Source organism: Monosiga brevicollis, genomic scaffold (genome assembly GCF_000002865.3).
Source record: "Monosiga brevicollis MX1 MONBRscaffold_21 genomic scaffold, whole genome shotgun sequence".
Classification (NCBI taxonomy): Eukaryota; class Choanoflagellata; order Craspedida; family Salpingoecidae; genus Monosiga; species Monosiga brevicollis.
In genome coordinates this window covers 504,787-525,723 of record NW_001865058.1, presented here as the reverse complement: position 1 = coordinate 525,723, position 20,937 = coordinate 504,787, and the positions used below count along the sequence as shown (strand labels likewise).

General features: G+C 56.7%; 6 protein-coding genes across 6 annotated transcripts; 4 read left to right on the top strand and 2 right to left on the bottom strand.

Annotated features, from left to right (window-relative positions):
• Window positions 1–4,801: 4,801 nt before the first annotated feature.
• Window positions 4,802–6,336, top strand: MONBRDRAFT_10470 (uncharacterized protein; the record flags this gene model as incomplete). The annotated part of the gene is made up of 3 exons (XM_001748222.1): window positions 4,802–5,584; window positions 5,783–5,978; window positions 6,110–6,336. The coding sequence occupies 3 exons, from the start codon at window positions 4,802–4,804 to the stop codon at window positions 6,334–6,336; spliced, it is 1,206 nt and encodes a 401-aa protein (XP_001748274.1).
• A 3,730-nt stretch (window positions 6,337–10,066) lies between these two features.
• MONBRDRAFT_38204 (uncharacterized protein) lies at window positions 10,067–10,780 on the top strand. Its single transcript, XM_001748221.1, has one exon. It carries the CDS (start codon window positions 10,068–10,070, stop codon window positions 10,431–10,433), a length of 366 nt encoding a protein of 121 aa, XP_001748273.1. The 5' UTR covers window position 10,067; the 3' UTR covers window positions 10,434–10,780.
• A 409-nt stretch (window positions 10,781–11,189) lies between these two features.
• Window positions 11,190–13,184, bottom strand: MONBRDRAFT_27777 (uncharacterized protein; the record flags this gene model as incomplete). Its single annotated transcript, XM_001748143.1, has 1 exon — window positions 11,190–13,184. The coding sequence occupies one exon, from the start codon at window positions 13,182–13,184 to the stop codon at window positions 11,190–11,192; it is 1,995 nt and encodes a 664-aa protein (XP_001748195.1).
• Window positions 13,185–13,419: 235 nt separating this feature from the next.
• On the top strand, window positions 13,420–15,326 carry MONBRDRAFT_27776 (uncharacterized protein; the record flags this gene model as incomplete). The annotated part of the gene is made up of 4 exons (XM_001748220.1): window positions 13,420–13,737; window positions 13,876–14,395; window positions 14,681–14,900; window positions 15,014–15,326. 4 exons carry the CDS (start codon window positions 13,420–13,422, stop codon window positions 15,324–15,326), a joined length of 1,371 nt encoding a protein of 456 aa, XP_001748272.1.
• A 250-nt stretch (window positions 15,327–15,576) lies between these two features.
• On the bottom strand, window positions 15,577–16,854 carry MONBRDRAFT_10466 (uncharacterized protein; the record flags this gene model as incomplete). The annotated part of the gene is made up of 1 exon (XM_001748142.1): window positions 15,577–16,854. One exon carries the CDS (start codon window positions 16,852–16,854, stop codon window positions 15,577–15,579), a length of 1,278 nt encoding a protein of 425 aa, XP_001748194.1.
• A 932-nt stretch (window positions 16,855–17,786) lies between these two features.
• MONBRDRAFT_27775 (uncharacterized protein) lies at window positions 17,787–20,728 on the top strand (the record flags this gene model as incomplete). The annotated part of the gene is made up of 2 exons (XM_001748219.1): window positions 17,787–19,656; window positions 20,181–20,728. 2 exons carry the CDS (start codon window positions 17,787–17,789, stop codon window positions 20,726–20,728), a joined length of 2,418 nt encoding a protein of 805 aa, XP_001748271.1.
• Window positions 20,729–20,937: the final 209 nt, after the last annotated feature.

Below are 20,937 nucleotides of genomic sequence, written 5' to 3'. Positions count from 1 at the left end.
GCAGCAACACGATCCACATCCCTCGACGCGACAGATCCATCATCCCTCCTCGAAAGTTCACCACCTCCTCCCCATACCCGCCAGCACAGCTCACGAATCGGCAGCTGACCTGGCCCGGAGCAAATCAGTTTCTGCCTCGCTCACCATCTGGCTATTCGGCAGCCAGCCCGACGACCACCCCAACAACCCTAAAGCAAGAAAAGACTCCTCATCGGCGTGCCTTCCCAGCTGCTCCGGTCGCCCCGCTCAAGTCGATCCGCCGCCCGTTCGGTGACTGTCCTTTGGTGGGCCGCCCAGAGTGCGGATCCCACGCCCCCACCCTTCTCGCTCAAACCCCCGCACACCCAAAACTTCACCGGCTCGGCGACATGCCCCGCCCAAACTCCCTCAACACACTGCGACTGCTTGTCCTTCTTGGCCTCGGACTTGTCACCGCCACCTCCCAACTCCCAACGCGTGCTTGGAAGCCGCCCGTACAGGTGGCGGCCTCCACAAACTTCCGCATCCTCGCCTTCCCCAATGGTACCACGGTCACCTACGATCATGACACTGGCCGCCTGCAAAAGCGTGCCCTGCCCCTGCCCCCCGGCCATCAACCCGTGATCGTAACCTCACAGGGCCAGCTCATCTCAGCCGCCTATCTGCCCGCCAACAACTCGTTTGCGTTTGCCCTTGACGCCAAGCCCCTGCCCTGCGCCAGCCCCACGGCCCTCTTCCCACCAGGCTATTGGGCCGCCCCCACCAATACGCAAGTCAGCCAACTCCTTTACCTCAACAACTCAAACCAACAATTGCGAACCCTCCCCTGGTCCCTCCATGACCTTCCCTGGATTGACCACAGCGGTGCCATCTACGTCAACTCCTTCATCCTCACCCACAAGGGCCCTTTCTCCACACTCAAGCTGTCCAGCGCCACTCTGGAACGTCAAATCCAAGGCGTTGCCTTTATTGGCAACGATACCAACGCCCTCGTCGGAGTTGCCCTCACCGCCGCTCACCAGGTCTCCGTCATCCCCTTCTTCAAGCTCGACGATGGCTTTTGGTACCCCCAGACCCCACTCGCCACCCTTGAGAATGCGGGCCCCGAGGTGCTGGGCCAAATCACCCTCACCACCTCGGCCTGGCACCCTTTTCTCGCTCTCGGCATCCCTGCCACCAACAACGACACCCAAGAAGTTCGCCTCTTTCGTCTCGACAATCAGGGCCCCAATCGAACCCTCGTCCAACTTAACATGAGTGCCCTTGCCCGACCCCTCACCACCCGTGCTGGCCTGGGTGCTCTCGCCTGGACAAGGTGTCCAAACGTGCAAAACGCCCTCTTACACCCCGCCGACGATCAACCCTGCATCACGGTGGTGACCTCCGATCCCGCGAGCTGGACCACCGCCCTCCCCGAAGCGCATGCCACCACAGCCATGCCCACCGACAAACCCCTGGCCTCCTCCTCCACCATGGCTCGGACTCTGAGTGCAGCCACCACCCACCGACGCAGCGGCACCGCCACCCCTGCCCATTCATCACAGACAGAACAGGCCGTCCGCCCCGCCAACAATGTCAACCACGGCGTCCTCGTGCCCACCACATTCTTGTATGTGGCAGCCGGCTTGATGGCCTTCTTCATTCTCGTCCTTATCTTCGTCCTTCACCGCAATCGGCGCTCCCGCAAGCTCACTTATGCCCAACTCTCCGGGGAAGAGGACCACCTCGACCCCTTTGTACGTGCTGCCGCCCCGTCCGCCTGTCCGCGCCCGCTTACCCTTTTTTCTTCGCACATGACAACGCACCGCCTGATGCGATGGGGGTATTGCAGGAACCGCTCAAAACGCGGGACGACGAGCCAGGACTAATGCAAATTGGTGCGCTTTGGAAACTTGAGCATGTGCATCGCCCTCCCCTACCACGTCAGCAACACGGGCGCCCCATTTCCTCACCATGGGCATCTTGTCTGTTGGCTTGCTTGTCGTTCCAACAGACTTTTCCATGCAAGCTGCCTCGGGTGGTCACATTTCTGATGCAGCTCTAAGCCCTGATGGCTCGCATCATGGAGGCGAGGGCAAACACACCACCTCCGCCTCTTCGCCGCCCTTTGCTCAGAGCCTTACCCAAGCCGCCACACCTGAGGAGGGCTTTCCCCATGACGCCAGTCGAACATTCCCGGCCCCTTGTCTCAGCCCCCAGAGTCCTCAAACGTATGTTTCCCGGCCCTGTGAAAGCTTGGTCGATATTCTAGCAACTGCTGCCGGGTCTGCTCCTGCCCACATGCTCGCTGCACGATCGCCTAGCTTACGCATGCACCTCTTATGTTCGCGTAGGATTCACGATCTCAAGCTGGTGTTTGAACGTTTCAACCGCATCGGATATCATAACGAAGACTTTCAACTGTGCGTGTGGCCGTCCCAAACACCACCTCTTCTCGTGCAACGCGGCACTTCACCTGCCCGTCCATGGGTATACCACTCACCACGCTCGCTCTTTAGATCGTCCACCTTGGTCGCGGCCTGTGACGAAAATGGCACGACACTCCTGATGTTCGCCGCGGCCCGAGGTGTGTATTCAAGTTGAACTTTAGTTTGGCATCACCAAATCTGGAACCCCAGCCGGTTGAAGGCTGGACCCACATCCCTGACATCATTTGTTGTTGCCACGTCTCGAATTTTCACGCCAGCTGACCCCTGTACTCACCTTCTCTTCCTGTGATTCTTGTTTTTGCCCTGATTCTTCTGCTCTTGGCGTCGTCGTGCAGGCTGGCTCAAGTTGGTGCAACAGATTGTGCCATTGGAAGTGGACGTGCTGCGACTCGACCACAGCGGCATGTCTGCTCTGTCCTATGCTTGCATTCACGTGAGTAGCAGCAGAGCAACGAAATAGGATGTGGTCTCGTTACTGATATGGCGGCATGCGTCCTTACTCACTGACAATCGCACGATCTGGGACCTGCAGAACCACGGCGAGGTGGTGCGCCTGTTGCTCACCTTTGTCCGCCCTGATAATGAGGAACTCGGCGGGCATGACAACATGGGCAAAACGCCTCTTCATTGGGCCGTGTTACTAAACGCAAGCTCGATCGTGACCCAAATTGCGGACCGTGTCCCCGCCTCGCTCCTAGTCGCCACTCGCGACCGCGAAGAATCACTGCTGCATTTGGCTGCCCGTGAAGAAAATCCTCTGGTAGGCTGGGAGTGCTGTTGGTCCCTCATGTTGAAAGTACTCGTTTTTTTGTTTTTTTTTTACGCCTTGCATTCAAGGGCATTGCTTGGAACTCACCGCCGCCCAACCCTGTCCGTTGACTTGGCCACAGATGTTGGCACACTTGCTTCAGCTCAACCGGGAGGTGTTGACCTTGCTCGTGCTGGTGCCCAACTTGGATGGTGTGACCCCGCTCCAGCTGGCCGAGGACCGGCTGGCCTCTGAGTGTGCCAGTATCCTTCGCGCCTGCGAATCAGTGCAGCTGCGCTCCGAGCGCTCGCCGGAGGAGGCACGATCGCACATGCGCCGCATGATCAACAAGCGCCAGTACCGACGCCGCAAGAATGAGCGCATGAGTCTGGAGGCCGCCAACGCAGCCAACGTGGTCAACGTGGCCAACGTGGCCAACGTTACCTTTCCAGTAATGGACATGCCGTAGTCCAAGAGATGTTTAGTGTGCGCCAACTGAGCCACACTTGGTACCTTGTCCAAAGCAATGACGGAGCTGTACCCCGTCCGTTCCGCGACCCGCACTATGAGATGGCCTATATCGTGATGCAAGTGCTGTGAGTCAATCTGCGCGCGCGTGTGTGTGCGTGCGTGCGTGCGTGTGTGTATGTGCGTGTCAGGAAAATGCCACTACGTGGATGTGTCCGATTGCTTGCCTGACTTGCCATGTACTTTTCGTCTTTCTTCTCGATCTTAAAAAAACGTGGATTTTTTATCTTGATGATTTGGGCCGCGTTGCGAAAAAAACGCAGTGGAGTTTTTTTTGCGCCTGTGCTGGGCTGCAAATGTCCTTGAATTGGCTGCATAAGGTAGCCCCAAATTGAAAGTCGGCGTTTGCTTCGTCATCCTTCTCAAAAGCGCCGGCCTCATGGCGCCTATTCATCCATGGCGCATGAATGGAGATGTGTCAGGCTCCAGCACGAAATTGACGCTAACAAGATGAAGAAATTCGATTCGTTGCAATGCCTTTCGAGCGCGGGTCGAGATTGCGTTGTAGGCTTGAATCGCATTGTGCTCATCACGTCGCTCTGCCTGCAACGTTTCCCAGCTTCCAGGACGGCACACTCGCTATGAGCCCCCTCCTCATCTGGACGCTCTCATGACTGAACTACTACCCCTACGTCGAACGGTCGTCGAACGTCTGCTAGAATAGAGATGCACCAAAACCACCCTTTTTGTGGTGTTTGATCGACGGCGAGCCGTTTTCACACAACCGCAGTGGAAGTGCAACTTTAGACGCCTCCTTCCTCTCGAGCAGACCACCACACTTGTTGATTCGGCCGAGAACTTCAAAGACAGACATTAAAAAAAATCACATCAGATGCAGAAAAAGAGTCAAAAATGCTCGAAAATTATGAAGAAATGCACATCATGTCACGTGTTGGTTTCTCGTTTTTTTTTTTTTTTTTTTTGCGAGAACTGCTCGTGTGCTCGTCGACCCGCCCCGCCGCCTCCGCCCCCCTGGCTGCTTCTCCCTGCGTCTCCCGTTCCCTTTTCTGTACATCACGGCCTTGCTGTTGGCAGCAAGTCAAGTTGTAGCCCTCTGGGTGGTGGTCAAAGGCCTATTAATCTGGCTTAGTCGCATACGCAAGCAAGACGAACAAGCATGCCACCCAGGCATCAGGAGGAGGCGTGCTTTGACACGACAGAGCTTGCGGCAAAAGTTGCGCAGGTGCATCACGCCTTTGCCGAGTATCTTGATCCTCACGTACCCGACTGCGCGCTACCCTCTGCCGGACCATCGGATTCAGTCGGACAAGGATCAGCTGATGCCACAACGGCGGTGGGGGACAGGCCCCGCTTGGAGGTTCTTCCGCAAGCAGAGAGCGGCAGCCGCTATCGATGCTTATTTCAGCTGCTATCACATCCATATCGCTATGCACGACGCAAGCATGGCATTGCCACAGCGCTGGAGGGCGATGAGTTTGTCATTGCAGCGCCTCGCATCAAGCTGCTCATGCGGGCATTTCTGGAGCACCTGGCCAGCGATGACCGACTCGCCAAGTCCTGCCGCTCGCTGAACTTTCATGTGACGTTATCCGATGACTCCATGCTGGCATTGGTGTACGAAGAGCCTCTGGATGAGGTCGGTTGGCGCGAGGCAGCCGAGGCCTGCCGGACGGCGCTGGGCTTGGGCACCATCGTGGGCCGTGCCAAGAAGCAATGTATTGCTCTGCCACGCACCCACGTTCTTGAGCGGTTCCCGCTGCAGCCCGGTCTTGATGTATACCAGCAGCAGGAAGAGTCCATTTTTAGCAACCCATCGGCGCCCATGTGTCTACAAACCATGCAGTGGCTGGTCGAGGTTGCTCGTCAATTCGGTGGTACAGATCTTAATTTGCTCGAGCTCTACTCGGGCTCGGGGACCTATACGCCGGCCATGTGTTCGGTACGTAGAATGATTTGATTTCTCAGGAAGCCGGAGGCTGGCAGGGGCAATGGACGAGGGAGCGAATGTGTCCTACCGCTGCTACTGCTGCTGCTGTTGTTGGTTGTGGTGATGCCACGAAACACTGTCTTTTCCATGCGCCGGGCGCTAGGCCGAGTAGGTTCAGCTAATTTTTTGTGTGTTTGTGTGAACAAATAGGTTTTTGCTCATGTGCTGTCAGTGGAGATTCAACGGACGCTCGTGGAGGCGGCGCGGCGCAATCTGGAGTTGAATCACTGCGAATCACGAGCCACAGTGCATCGAGCCCCCGTGGAGTTTTGCCGACGGTTATTGCGTTCGCGCGAGCACGAAGGCCGGCGCTATGACGCTGTGCTGCTGGACCCACCGCGCGATGGTATGTCCATCTGGCCTGATAACTTTTTATTTACAGTCTGCTTCGGCGATCCGATTTGCGTATGAAGCCATTTTCATCTCATGGCAAAACATCTATCCTCGCTGGGTTACACTGGGGTGCCTGAATCCTAGGCTTGGATGATTTTACCCGGTCTCAGCTACATAACTTTGAGGTCGTGATGCTGATTAGCTGTAGTCCTTTGCGCAAGCTGATTTTGGACGCCGAGGCGCTCCATACCACGCACCGGCTTGCGCGCATGGTGATCTTGGATCACTTTCCGGGGACCCGCCACCTAGAGGCTGCGGTCGTGTTTGTCCGCCACCGGACGATTGATGCACCAGTGGCGGTAGACGACTAGTGGTATCAACACTGTGCATGAGGGACTGTGCCCTCTGCGCCAGCAGTGCCATGGCTGCTTCCGTCAACGCGACTGGATCGGCGTTGTGGTCCTGTTGTTACGAGTTTGTTATCGTGGCTTGGTGGCGTCGTCTCTGTGAGCGCGGTGTTTCGTGGTGAGCTGTCTGCTGAGCAGACTTTCTTTTCTTTCATCCATCTCGTTTCGTTTCTTGCAGTCAGAATTGAGAACGACCTGATTGAGCGATTGAGTTGTTTAATGAGCGTGGTTGCGCTGCTGTCAGCTGTCAGCATGGGTCTGATCCGGTTTCAGCTGACAATTCAGGCAACTGGGCGGCATCATGTCGAGGCGTTTTGAAGTTTGTTGTGCGCAATCACAGGCTGGGTATGTTGGGCTGTTCATAGGTCGAGAGGTCGCACGGTGGGGTTGCTGCTCGTTGGGGTGTAGAGGGCATGGCTCGTGTTCTGCCGAATCGACATGAAGCTTGGCCACTTGTGGTCGCCGGCGCTTCATTCGGTTTCATGACGGGTGAACATTTTTCCGCACGGGCACGCACTCCAGCTCGGGCTCCGGTGGGCCAAGAGTGATAGCATTTAGGAATATTCTGCCTGGGCGAGTGTGCGTACTCTATAGCAGCCGGATCTTTGTCTTGAAAAGCTGACTCACACGTGCGTGAGCCCTTCTGGCAAGCTGGGCTTGGGGCTGAACCCTCGTCATTTGGAACGCAAAGCCCTTTCGACCGAAGGCTGGTTGGTCCCCCCAAGCCCGTAGGGGCTTGCCTTGCTTGAGAAGAAGGGTGATGACAAACTCTGTGTGTGTGTGTGTGTGTGTGTGTGTGTGTGTGTAGGTAGGTAGTTGGGGTGGTCTGATGCGAGGGAGGAGTGGATGCACCTTTGAGTTGGTCGGGGAAGCTTTGTGTTTTTTCTCTTTTCACCCTTCAGGAGGGTCGCAGTACGACCCTTGAACTTGAACCCTCATTTCCTCCGAACAAAAGGGACCTGGGTGAAGAAGGAGCGGTTGGAGCGAGCCGGGCAGAAAATTACAAGGCGCGGCAGCCGTGGTATTGACGCTTGACAGTGTGATGCGAAGATGCGTCGCTAGGGGCCATCGCTGGCCCCCAATTTCCATGAGAAGCTTATTCCTTCCTTCAACCAAATCAATTCGATGCACTCACCTCCCATCGCGCAGGACAATGCACACACATAAGCCACCCCAACAACTTCTTTGGCGGCGCAGATCGCAGCAACCACAAAGCCCATCTCAATACGGTAGAACAGCTGCGTGTCTCAGTGAGGAGCGAGCAGCCGCAGAACTCGTCGGAGGACCATAAAATTGTGTAGAAGTGCCTCAAGTAGAATCTATACACACACATGACATAATTGTGGGTAGCGAATATAATCTTGAAGAAACCAGACAGAAATTGAGATCGAGAGATCGAGAGAGAGAGAGAGAGAGCTTTAGAGAGATAGAGCGAGATCGAGAGCTTGAGAGGGAGGGAGAGAGAGCGAGAGAGCGAGAGCGAGAGAGAGAGAGAGAGAGAGCGAGAGAGCGAGAGAGCGAGAGATTGAGAGAGCGATCGAGAGATTCGTAACGCGCGTCAGTCGGAGGTTTGCATGGGGAGCTGATTTTGGAATCAAGGGACTTGGTAACGGCGCAGCTGAAGTGTGTTTGCTCTGGAAACGGGAGGAGGCGCGAGCAGCAGGGAATTGATGCCCCTCCAGGCCCTGTTTGGAGATGGGGGCGTATCATGTTCTTGTCGTCAAGAAGGCTTGATTCCGACAACCGTGCCACTAAAGTCTGCAGTCACGACCGTTCCTCGAGGTGTGCCACGCAGTGCCGATTGCAATCCAGAGGGGGTGAGCGCGCAGGGATTCATGAGCTTTCTCTGGCACAGCGAAGCTTGTTCTCTCCGCGTTGCACGTGGGCGGGCGTAGGCGGACGTAGGCGGAGGCTGTGTTGCATTAACCGAACCGGCTCACTCATGTCGACCAAAGGATTACACGGCGCTGACGGTTGAGCTTGGCAATTCGAGGGGGCGGGCCTGGATCTGGGCTGTCAGTTTTATTTCATCAAAGCATGTCACATGTCAATTGGTCAGCTCCGCGCTGTGCCGTTCCTTTGGCTCGGACTCGAGATACGGCAGAGGATAGGGAAGATGATGAAGAAAGTCGGAAGTTGATGCAGATCAAGGCAACAGGAAAAGCAAAGTACACGGTGGAAAAGTTGGAGAAGGTGAAGGAACAAGCGTAAAAATCGTAGAAGAATACAAAGAAGATGAAGGCAAAGAATCGCGTTTGGCTTGGGGCGAGGTCGTTGGTCAGGGCGTTTGACTGTTTCATCACGTTCCAAGGCTGGCTATTCTGCTGAAAGCATGTCTGGCATGGGGATTGGGCTTTGGGCCGCGACCCAACTTGACACACCCTTTGAACAGGACAATTGGAGGTAGACGGGATGGACACGATGAGGTGGGATGATTCTACATTACATCACAACACCCAGGGGGGAGGAGGGGCAGCGAGGCAAGCAAAAGAACACATGGGGGAGAGAGAGAGAGGGACGTTCGGCACCTCTTACGTCCATGCCCAGTGATCCATTTTGCCATCGATCCCCAACTTTCTGTACTTTCAAAGGCCCCAAGCTGCTTCTCAAACACTTTGTGGCCTGAAGCGAGAGGTTGGCTCTTGACGTATTGTCGATTCATTCATTGCACACCGAGCTCTCCCCCTCACTCTCGCAGTTCCGTTGAAAACCCTTGAGGTTGGGGATAAAAGGCTGGGACATGGCCGGGCTACGGTATGGGGTCAATCTCGCTTCAGGTGTGAGCGCGATCGCACACACGTATGGTTTGTATGCGTTGGTGGGTCTTCAATTCTTGTTCATACGTGTGATGGCTACGGTGGATCCGTGTGAGGGTCCGAGTAGACGCGTACTGGATCAGCCAAGCTCGTCGCCCCAACAGTATGCGACTACGTCTTTCGTCCATGTGTGAGTGAGGACAGCCAAACGCCATTCCCAGGTAATCAAACCCTCGGCAAATTCTGACATTCAGAGTCAAGTGTGGGTATTTACCTTTACATGTGTGACAATTCCAATGAAGAATATGCTTCTCAAGCACATATAGGTATGAGGTATAGATGTTGTATGTGTGGCCGAGTTGACCCACAATTTCCCCCCCAACACAGGACTGGTGTTGGGGGTAGTGACTCCTGATTCTTCCGGGCTATGTCCACCTGTTGTGATGAAATGACAATACATCAAGCTCTACGTCTCTGCCCTCAACACCACACACTCTACAACAACTTTCTCTACATATATTGACTTTTGATACAGCTTCTGCATATAAATCCCCACACACACGTGCATCCATCCCCACACGTATTGACTCATTGACGTATACCCGGTCGATCAACCGGACAAACCCCCCAATCCCTTTCGCCCCTTCGCAACCTCGCGACCCCTCCCTCTCTCTCTCTCTCTCTCCCTCTCTGTGCGTAACGCGATCACATCTCAAGAAGGGGCACACACACTCACACACACACACTCACACACATACGCGCATACACACACAGACACAGACACACACATGGGCCGAGGACAAGTGAGGCGAGCACCGGCTGGAATGGCATTTTCTCACTCAGCTACCTCCAGTTGACATCCAGCGACCGTCAACGGCTGCCTCGCCCCGTCCTGTTTGCTCTGCCCTCCAGTACTCTCTCGACTCAGACACAAGAACCATGGCCAAGCGCAACCTTTCCTTGACCGTCGCACCGCTGACGCTGGTGCCCCCGACCGCGGCCCACAACCTCAAGCCCAAGGCAAACACCAAGCCCGCGGGCCTGACCCTCAACTTGGCTGCCATGAACCGCTCGCACAGCATGAGCGACCTCAGCTCCGGCACCGCTTCCATCGAAGCCTCCCCCACCATGACTAGCTCCCACAGCTCCTCCAGCCTCTCCTCCCGCCGTGGCTTTGGCCCCCTCAGCGTCAACACCATCAAGACCCGCCAAGTCGTCAACGACGAAGACCTGCGCGAAGAAGCCTGGACTCCGGAAGAACTCGATTTCCTCTTCGAGTCCCACACCCCCGACCTTTCCCCTTGAGGCTGGTTCAGTCCAGACCTCTTCAAATGGCGCTCCCGCCTCCTTCTTCCCATTGAGCTATGCCTATCTCCTTGAGTTGTGCACCTTTGACCGTGTGTCAAAGCCTGATATTCTATACCTTTGACTTGATTTGATTTTTTTTTTTTCCTCTTTTTACTTTAAAAATCTTTATTATGCCTGCTTTGCCAGAGGTACGCGGCAAGGATGAATGGCCTTGTTTATAAATGTGACTGCTGCCATCCCCGCCCCTCGGCTTCAGCGTGTTTATTCTTGTTAACCGACAATGATTGCCTTCATGATGATAAAAACCTTCTTCCTCGTCTGACTGACCAACTGATTGACTTGTGAGCAATTCATAACGAAATATGATAACATGATCACGTCTTCCCACCCTTCTGGCCTGGTCTGGGCTGGCTGACTGACTGACAGATGAGATTCATTCACACAGGCCTTCCATACAAACTTGAAAAGTCTCGGGACTTGCATCCCCCTCTTTACAAAATACAAAATACCAAAAGGTCATTCTTTCGCGTCTCCGACAAACAAGGCTCGTTGTAATCCCTGCCACCCACATCCAGGCTATCGACTCGCATGCTGGCCTTCATGTGTCAGGAAACCAAGGAAATTAGGTTTATAAAAATATGGAAGAAGCTCAACTCGATTCGTACCCAGGCCGCTTGTCTGCTTTTATACAGCAACTCGTTTATACTCTCATCTCTCCACAACCATGGTTGTTCACATGATCGTTCATGTTCTTCAGCCCGATTCACTTGGGCGCTGTCGTTGCCGGCGAAGCGCCCGGAGATGGGGCACATCCAGAGCTCGTGCATCACAGCGCGTCCAAGCATCGTATACATTCAAATGCGACAACATGCTCTCAAACGTCGCCAACTGCAACTCCACCAAAGCATTTGCCTGCGTCCACTCTGAATCTTGCGGATCCAAAGCCGGCAGGTGTACGTACACTTGCAGCGTAGCGTAGATGCTCCGCATCAACGGAGCCAACACGTCCTCCACAACCCGTGTCGTCAGCGTTCCTGCTGGTCGTAACGAAGCCAATAATTGCGCCCGTCGCTTGGCCACATCTACACGATGAGCCATCCACGCTGCCAGCTCCGATCCGGTGACGCTCGTAGCGTCCCGGTCCGGCTGGCTCACATGCACGCCCAGTACGTCGTTCAGCGTATCCAACAGGCTTGGGTCTGCGTAACAGCTTGCCGTGACCACTCGACTCACTTCGCTGAGCGCAGGGCCCACCATGCTCTCTGGTGTTGCCGTCCCTGTCGTCATTGTTGTGGTGGTGACGGCGGCGGCGTCCGCAGCACCACCGAGGGACGTTGGTACCCAGGTTGCTACTAGACCACCATTCGGGTCGCCATCCCGGCCTTTGGCCGCGTGAGCAGCCTGCACACGAAGGTCATCAGCGGCCACAGCCAAGGATGCTTCCAGAGCTTGACTCGTGGCATGCAGCCCCGTCCACCACTCGTGTTGCCGACACCACCCCACCGTGTCGTCCAGCAACGCCGTGAGCGCTGCCACCGCAGGGGCATGCCCTACCGCGGCACATCGCGCCGCAGCCAGCTCCCTGAGCACCTCCAGCATGGGCTGAGCCGCGCGCTGCCAGCGGGCGGACCGTGATGACCCGGCCAACTGCCGCACCCCCTGCAACGCCGCAACCGCCCCCTCATAGGGCGTGGTCATCCAACAAGTCGCTGCATGCCGCGCGCATGATATATGCTGTTGAAGCTCATTTCCCGTGGGTGCTCGATGCTCGCATAGCCAGCAACTGCCCTGGGCCGCCCCACCGTCATCTCCCATAAACGTACATCCCGCCGAAGCGGCTCGCTGAAGTGTGGGTGCAGCGTCCGGCCGGCAGGCACACCATTCAGCAACAATACGCGCACGGCGTGTCGGTGATACGTGTTGCAGCAGCCGGACGGGTTCCAGCGTCCAATGTAGTGGCAGCCGCGCCGATAGCACTTTGCAAGGGGCCCCGCTACTCTGTCGTGTCGGGGCCGGGGATGCGCCAGAGTCTCCGGGCGTCCTCCGCAAGCCTGCCTTTCCTGTTCTGGGAGCAGCAGTAGTAGATGTTGCGGTCTGAGACGCGTTTGGTTTGGACGGCTTGTCCTTTGTGGTCGTCTCGAGGCGTTGGGTGGCCGATGCCGCTGGTGCGCGACGCTTGGCTTGGCCTCGCTGCAGGCCTTGCTTGAGTTTGTGAAAGAGCATGTCCGGCGGGAGACGAGCGGGAACAAAAAATTTCCCACTGGACACAAAAAGGGTAGCCTGGGCTGGCTTGACCCGCAATGCACTGGTGTGGCTCACCTCAGCCCAAAAGTCAAAGGCGGGTGCCGTACCTGGGGGTAGCTTGTGCAGCGCCAGCAGGCGCTTCTGCACGCGCGCCAGCCACACAAGAGGCAAGCTGGCGTAGTATGGTGCCAGCGTAGTTTGACCGGTGCTGGTGGCAAAGTCGGTAAACACTTGTGATGGCACCTGCCGCGTCAGGACCACGGCCACGCTGCACCGCAGCGTCCAAGCCTGGGCGGCCGCAGGGTTGTACGGCCGCTCGTAGACGCGTGCCATGATGTGACACGCGTGCCTTTGCACGTTGAACGCAAACACCGGCACATGCCGCTGCTCCAGTGCTGTCAACTGCGCCCCATCGCGATACTGAGTCAAATCTCGAATCACCATCGGTCCCAGCACCGGTGCCTCCTCCCGCAAAAACCGCCCCACCTCCCCCGCCAGCGCCATTTTTATTTTATTTTTTGCGCAAAAAAAAGACAAGAGAGAGAAAAAGAAAGAGAGGAAAAGTCCAGAGAAAGGAAACGCATGGTGAATTATTTACGAGATTCAAGGCGTACTTCTCAACACATTGAGAGAGAGTTGCTGTCATGATGGATTTTCCAGAGAGCAACCTCAATAGCGCGATCTGCTCGAAAGAAAGAGAGAGAGTTAGAGAGAGAGAGAGAGAGCCCGACTCGAGAAGATGTTTGAGGTGGTGGGGGTGCCGGGGCGGGGCCGAGCGGTGCGGGCTACCAAGGCCTTGGCCCGAGGGCAGACGGTGTTGTTGAATCCTCCTCTTGCCTTTGTTTTGCGTCATGAGGAGCGCGTGGCCCGTCGGTGTGAAGACTGCTTTGTGTCCGAAAAACCGGAGCATCGCCTGGCCAATTGCAGTCTCTGTCACACCGCCGCCTACTGCAGCAAGCCTTGCCAAACGCGCAACTGGAAGCGTGCACACAAACACGTCTGCAAGCTGTTGCAAACCCTGCCGGAGAACCCTCAACCACCCCACATTATCGATGCGGTATGTTCGTCGCACAGAGAGAGAGAGAGAGAGAGAGAAGAAAGAAGAACGCCCACCAAGCGGCAGGTGTTGGCTCTACGCGCCAGACAATGGGACGATGCTCGTTTTGTCACATGGTGCATGGTCTGCGTGGCATAGGCGGCAATGACGGTCGCGACTTTGGTGGCTCTTGAGCGCCGCGCCAAGCTCGAGGACAAGGAGTCGGAGCAAGCCTCACCCGACCCTGGTAGTGCCGTGCGCCAACCTCGTTGTGCCGACTTTTGGGCCATGGCCCAGCACACCCCCACCCTCAATTCCGAGGAGCTGGACGACGTTTTGCAGTTGGTTGCGGTGACCCAATGTCCAGGCAGCACCGACAAGCAGCGCGTCATGGACGTTTTGCAGCGGGCCGACTGCAACAACTTTAGCATTTGGGATGAGCTGCTGCTGCCCCGCGGTGCTGGCGTTTATCCATGGGGCGCCATCCTGAACCACAGCTGCGAGCCAAACTGCGTCATGACATACCGCGGACCTTTGCATGCCCAAGCCGTCAAGGCACTTCGGGACATTGCCGTCGGCGAGGAGCTGTGTCACAGCTACATTGATCTCTACGCCCCCACCGGCCAACGTCACAGCCATTTGGGGGACCAGTATGGTTTTGAATGCGATTGTGCTCTTTGTACAGCGTCATCGTCGGACCTCAGTCCACGTGACAAGCAACTCACGGGACTTCACCCAGACGCACTCGTTCGTCTCGCCGCTGCCCCGCCTTCTGCAAAAGGCATGTACCCTCTGCGCTGCTGCCTGTCTGCACCAATGGTGTTTGCTGTCCTTCTTCCCTCCCCGCCTTTTTTTTCTTTTTTTTTTTTTTTCCGTGCATCGTGCTTCATTTTCAAAAGACGAGTCGGCGAGACAACGCGAGCTAACCTTGAGCATTTTTCTCACCTTTGCTCCGGCAACATAGATTTGGATGGTGCTTTGGCTGAGCTAGATGCCCTTCCCGAGGTCACGGCCGCTGAGATGCGCCTTCCGGGCAAGATGCTACATGAGCTCGAATGCGAGGCCGAGGAGCGCCAGCGTCTGTTGAGCTTGTATCGGGCCGCCGAAACGCTGAAAGACTATGCCTGGTCCACGCCCGAGGAAGAGCTTGTCTGCCTTTTGCAGGGCTACAACATCCTGCGTCGGTACGCTTGTTGGAATCTCGACTGGTGTTTGCGCTGTGGCTTGTGCCATGCCACACATGACAACAGGGCCTGGCACGCTTCTTACCGACTTTGCTGCCTTGCTTGTTTTTTAGTTTGGCGCATCCAGCGAACATCAGTTTGACAAGCATCATGACACGGCTACAGAACGTGGCCACAGAGTGCGGCCGGCTCGAAGACATCGCCCTGCCCGTCGGTCAGCACCTGGCCCTGGCCTACGACCATGTTTATCCAGAGCACAATCCTCTTTGTGGTTTGCAATACTATCGGCTTGGGGACGTGGCCAATCTTGCACAAAAACAGGCCCTTGCCCTGCTTTGGCACCGCCGAGCCTACCAGGTGCTGCGCACCACGCACGATGCTGATCATTGGCTCTTGACCCAGTTGCAAGAGACGTACGGCTTTTGAAGCCGGCCACTTCATGCCACACAGGTTTGCAAGCTTTGCTAGCCAACGGCCAAGAATGGGAATTGAGATTGGGAACAGCAAGACTTTGGTGTATTTCGAATCAACTTGTGACAACCTAGATTAAAAGCCAAATTAAAAATATATCTGTTTCTCGTACCAGAACAGGGCAGCGACTGAAGCAGACCAGATTAACTGTACAATCGCGACAAGGAGTAGGGCAAGAACAAGAGAACCAAAGAAGATGTGGAGGCTACTCGTTGGGGCGTCGAGATCGAAGGGTGGCAAGGGGGGTGGCTGGGGGCGCATCCGTGTACTCTGGGCGCCTTGTTTCAAAGGCGAGGTTGGCAAGGCAGCTCACGATGCGGCCGGCAGCATGGAGGCTTTCGGCCATGGGTGTGGGTGCGTTGTCGAGGTCACGGCCAGAGAAGCGGTGGCGGTCAGCGGGGCGCCAAGTGAGGTGGCCGGCCGCTTCCAGCTCGAGCCAACGGTAGAGGAGGGCGGGGAGGCTGGCCCAGGCGATGGTGCGTCCAGGACACTTGCGTGGGCCAGCGCCAAAGATGAGGCTGTGCAAGGGATCTTGGTACATGCCTTCGGCATGCCACTGGGTTGGGTTGAAGGCGGCTTGCGGGTGGCCGGGAGCAAAGAAAGAGTCGAGGGCGATAAAGTATTGGGTGTCACCATGCAGTCGTTCAAGCATCGGGAAGGGATGGCGGATGCGGATGCTTTCGACGAGATGCGCCACAATGTCCATCTTGGCGCGCCCGTAGCCCTGTTTGCGCCAGTGGACGGATTTGGCCCGGAGGTCACACAAGTTATCCAGGGCAATGACAATGTCCACAAAGTTGACCGATGGAGAAATGAAGAAGGGCTGCATGACGGCACTAAAAGCCAGGGGGTGTTGCCAGCCGGGTAGGTCGGGGGGCGATTCAAAGGCGCTCTGCTCGAGCAGATTGATGATGGTGCGGTTGCAGGCGCGTTTGAGGTCGTCGTGACCATTGGTGCGCATGGCCACGTGTGCGCGAATGTCCCAGCTACAGGCCTCAATCACATCCAGATGCTGTGGTGTGCAGGCGTCGGCAAAGAGGTGCTGGCCAAAGGCGGCAAGCACGGTGCGTGCAATGCCCGGGGAGTCGAGGACGCCGGCATCGGCGGTGATGGAGGGTGTGTGTTGGAGGCAGTAGGTCTCGAGATCCTCGATGGGAGGGAGTTGGCGCACGAAATGATCATAACTGTGGCGGACGGTGCGCCAAACGCGACCGTTGCACGACTCGATGCTGCACCCGTCCGTCCAGACGGGCAGCATCATGTTTTCCTCAATCACGCGCCCTTTATCGCTGCCCTTGGACACGAGGACGTGGTGGGCGCGCGCCACATCTCCCTGAATCACCTCCGTTCGCAGCCCCTGCAGCCATCCTGTCATATGAAGCAGGATGTCCCGTGATCCGCCTGGAAATCGCATGCGAGCTCGCTCGCGCAGCCAGACCGCCAGCCCCACAAAGGCCAGCACCACTGTGATGAACAACCACATCTTGCCCGATCCAAGGTCAGAAAAGAAGGTAGAGGAGGTCGAGAGGAGGCAGGCGGGGTGGGGGGTGGGGAGGTAGAGAGGGTGGAGAGGAGGCGGAGGCAGAGGCAGAGGCAGAGAGGAAGATGTAGAGGTAGAGGAGGTAGAGGCAGAGGCAGAGGTAGAGGAGGAGGAGGAGGTAGAGGTAGAGGAGGAGGAGGTAGAGGTAGAGGAGGTAGAGGTAGAGGTAGAGGTAGAGAAGGAGGAGGAGGCAGAGGAGGAGGAGGTAGAGAGGAGGAGGTAGAGAGGAGGAGGTAGAGGAGGAGGTCGAGGAGGAGGTAGAAGATGTAGATGTAGATGTAGAGGTAGAGGAGGAGGAGGAGGTAGAGGAGGCAGAGCCAGAGGAGGAGGAGGAAGAGGAGGAGCGAGCAAGATGGTCTCAACTGGGACAAAGGTCTTCACGTGCCACGTTTCAGAGCTGAGAGAGAGACTGGTCTTTGGTTTGGCAGCCAGTGGCCTCGGATAAGACGATTGAATCCCAGAGGGACGATCGTGGCTGGCTGAAGGACTCCGGAATCGTGCCGGCGCTGCCGTTTTGCTGCGCCGGAGCTGCGCGGGGGAGACCAGATTAAACTACACCCCTCTGAAATAAATCAACCTCCATTGCCAAAATCTGACAAATAATGATCACCGTCGGTTTTGTCAGACAAAACTTTCCTTTTCGAACGCCGTCTCCGTCGGATGTGTTACTTTGCTCTTCCATGTGGTACTTTCCACACCAAATAACATCCCTTGTTATCGCATTGTTACATGTGGTAATACGTGTGTGTGTGTTGCTTCGTCTTGATCTGTTACATGTGGTAGTTGTGCTATACCTCTGTGCCTTTGCTGTTTATCTCTCTCTCCATCTCTCTCTCTTGTAATTTTTTTCCGTTGCAACTGACTGATCGTTCGCGATGCCGGTACATCCGCCAGGGACCGTGGTGTCGGCGCGGAAGCGATTTCTGCTTCCGCGCGATCTTGCCGATACGCTGCCGGTGTCGGAGAATGATGTGGTGACGGATCTGACTGTTGTGGGTCGTGGGGTGCATCGCGGGCGCCTGATGTATCGGCTTCGGCATGAGAGCTTGGACGACACGTTGTTTACGGGCATGGTGGCCTTTCAGCGCGCCATCATCACACCGGGCGTGGAGGCAGTGGCCACGGGAGCAGCCGAGACCACGGCGGAGGACGCGGTTGAGGAAGCAGACGTGGAGGAGGTGGGGGATGATTACTTTGAAGACCTTGTCGACGTGCAGGCCACGGCTGGCGCCCCCACCTCGACAACCGCCGGGGATAGCTCCGATTTCATAGAGTGGACCGACCTGGACGCAGAGCTTGATGGGTCCATCGATGGCGACAAGCGCTCAAGCAAACGTGCCCGCATGCACGTCATTGATCCCCGCACGTGTTCACCGGCCGGTCTCTTTCGAGCTCTCTTGCCGCCGGATGCCATTGCACGCATGCTTGCCGCGACCACGCCCCACCTCGAGTCGCCCCTCAGTGCCGACGAGCTCATGGGATTTTTCGGCTTGATGATGCGCTGCGCCGACGATGCCCGGCCCAGGGATGATTTGTGGTCGGTCGAGAGCCGGTTCTACCCCAACCCGCCCGTCTCCACCATCATGTCGCTGCAGCGCTTCCAGGAGATTGCCGACCAACTGAGCCTGTCCTTGGGCGAGCCGGACGAGGTCAAGGCCGTTGAGGAGCTGATTGATAGCTGGAATGCCCGCATGACCCAGCTCTTCTCGCCTTCAAGCACAATGTGTCTTGACAAGAGCAGCGTGAGGCACCCGAGCGCCACGACGCCCCTCTTTCGCCTGCCTTCCACCAAACCAAACCCCACCAGCCAGGAGTACCACAACCTTTGTGATGCCGAGACGCGGGTCATAATGCGGATGGAATTGGCCCGCGGCCAAGACGGGTCAGGGCCAGCAGCAAAGGACGAGCTGGACTTTGGCCCGCTTGGCGCGCTCGCCCTTCGCATGACAGCCCCGTTCAATGAGAGTGGCGCCGTGGTGGTCATGGACAGCACCTTTTGCAATCTCCGCGCCATCGTGGAGCTGCGTCGACGCGGCCTGCTTGCAGTCACGCCGATCAAGCAGCAGCAGCATCAACATTGGCCCCAAGACCTGGACGGTATCGAAGCAGCGCACGCGGTGGCCAAGCAGCGTCCAATTGGCAAGCTGTGTGTTCGGCATGGAACAACCAAGACCCAGGTGCCGTATCCCGTCGCTCACTTTTTGGTCAACTACGGCCAGTACGTTGTACAGCTGGTGTCGACCTACGGCTCGACCAAGCTCGGCCGTGCGCAGCGTAAGGTGCGCGCGGGACACAACGTCATTGCGTTCCGTCGCAATGAGGTTATGGACGACTTTTACAGGGCGTGCGCGGCGGTCGACCAGCACAAGGAGCTTCGCCAGGACTTTGGTCACCGATTGGAGGAGGCCTGGGCGCCATCAAAGTGGACTCTGCGCCACCTCAGCCACATTCTCTCTGCCACAATGACCAACGCCTTTCTCATCTGGTCACATTTCGGCAACCGCACGCACGTCACCTGCGGTCAGTTCCGTCGTATGGTGGCCGTCGAGCTCATGGAGGGGGAGGGTGCTCGCCGAGATGCCCAGAGGCGCGCCAACCGCGAGGCGACCGGTGCGGTGACCGTGAGCCACACCCTGATCAAGTTGATGCCGTATGAGGCCGCGGCGCCCGGCAAGCGAACCAAGAAAAAGTACCAGCAGCAGCGCTGCGTGGGTGAGGGCTGCCCCAACTTGACGCGGATGTACTGTTCGTGTGATCGTGGCCTCTTGCTATGTTTCTCCTGCTTCAGTGCCCATGTGTCGGCTGCCGCCAAAGCATAATTCATCTACCATCTCTCAAGCCAGCCCGCCCTGTGACTGCACTCAGGTGCCCTTCGGTGCCACCTCCTTGCCTCCATCCCCCCCCCCCATAGCACATCTGATTAGTGTGAGCCAAAGAAAAAAGAAAAAAAAGAAAAAAAGAAAGAAAAAGTTCTTTTTGCTGACAAATTCATTGCACGTGTCGCCGTTGGTATTTTGTCTTACATTTATTGAGTGGTACGTACCCGCCCCCCTTTTGATCAGTCGGGACTGGGCACGGCGCTGGTGGTGTTGGCGTTGGTCCGAGGAGTCGCCCCTGGCTCCTGGACTTGCTCTGCGTGTGTGCGTGCGCGCGCGGATGCGTGTGTGTGCTTGTGTGTGTGTCACTTGTGCACGCTCTCTGTGTGCTCCTTCGTCCTCTTTTTTTTATTTTATTCATTTTTTTTTTGACGCGGAAATGGTGCTTGATAGTCGCAGTTGAGTCGGGCCGCCATCTGAATTCACCCACCGGTACAATGGCATCGAGTCGCACAGCATTGACCATCAACTTCATCCTGGACGCCATCGTCTTTGTGATGCTGCTCAACGGTCATGAGTTGGGCAAGGAAATCATCACCCATGGAGGCTGGGCGCGTCAGTGTGCAGGGCGCGAGGGCACCTGGCCCGCATTCAGCAACGACGCTTGCGGTGCCTTTGTGCGTGGCACTGCCCAGTTCATCCTCATCTTCGGTGTCATGCGCCTGCTCGCTGCCATGTACCCCAACGAACGTGGCGTCCGCTTGGGGGCCATCATCTCCTACCTGGCCGAGATCTTTTACTTTAGCTTTGAAATGGCCACCGGCGCCATCAGCACCGCACCCGAAGATCACACCCTGGACATGTGCATGACCCCGCCCTATGCCGGTCGCCTCAATACTTGTGCCCTCCGCACTGCCGTCCCCGCCATCCTCATTTGCCTCTCCATGCTCGCCCTCATCTTCAGCGATCGCACTCGCAGCCCAAAGTCCAAAAGCCACTAACTCTCCGTCATGAGGTGCCAGCTCATGCTCGTCCCCCAATCGGAGTTTTCGCTGTTTGGTAGACGCTTCCATCCCCTCCAAGCTTGTGACAGGCTTGTGTTCCGCTTGTGCTACGCTTGGCTTCCGGGGTCTGCATCCATTCAATTGATTCGGATCGTGTGACTCGTGCTTGCACGCCGTTTCAGTTGCCTCGCCAATTCTTTTGTTGA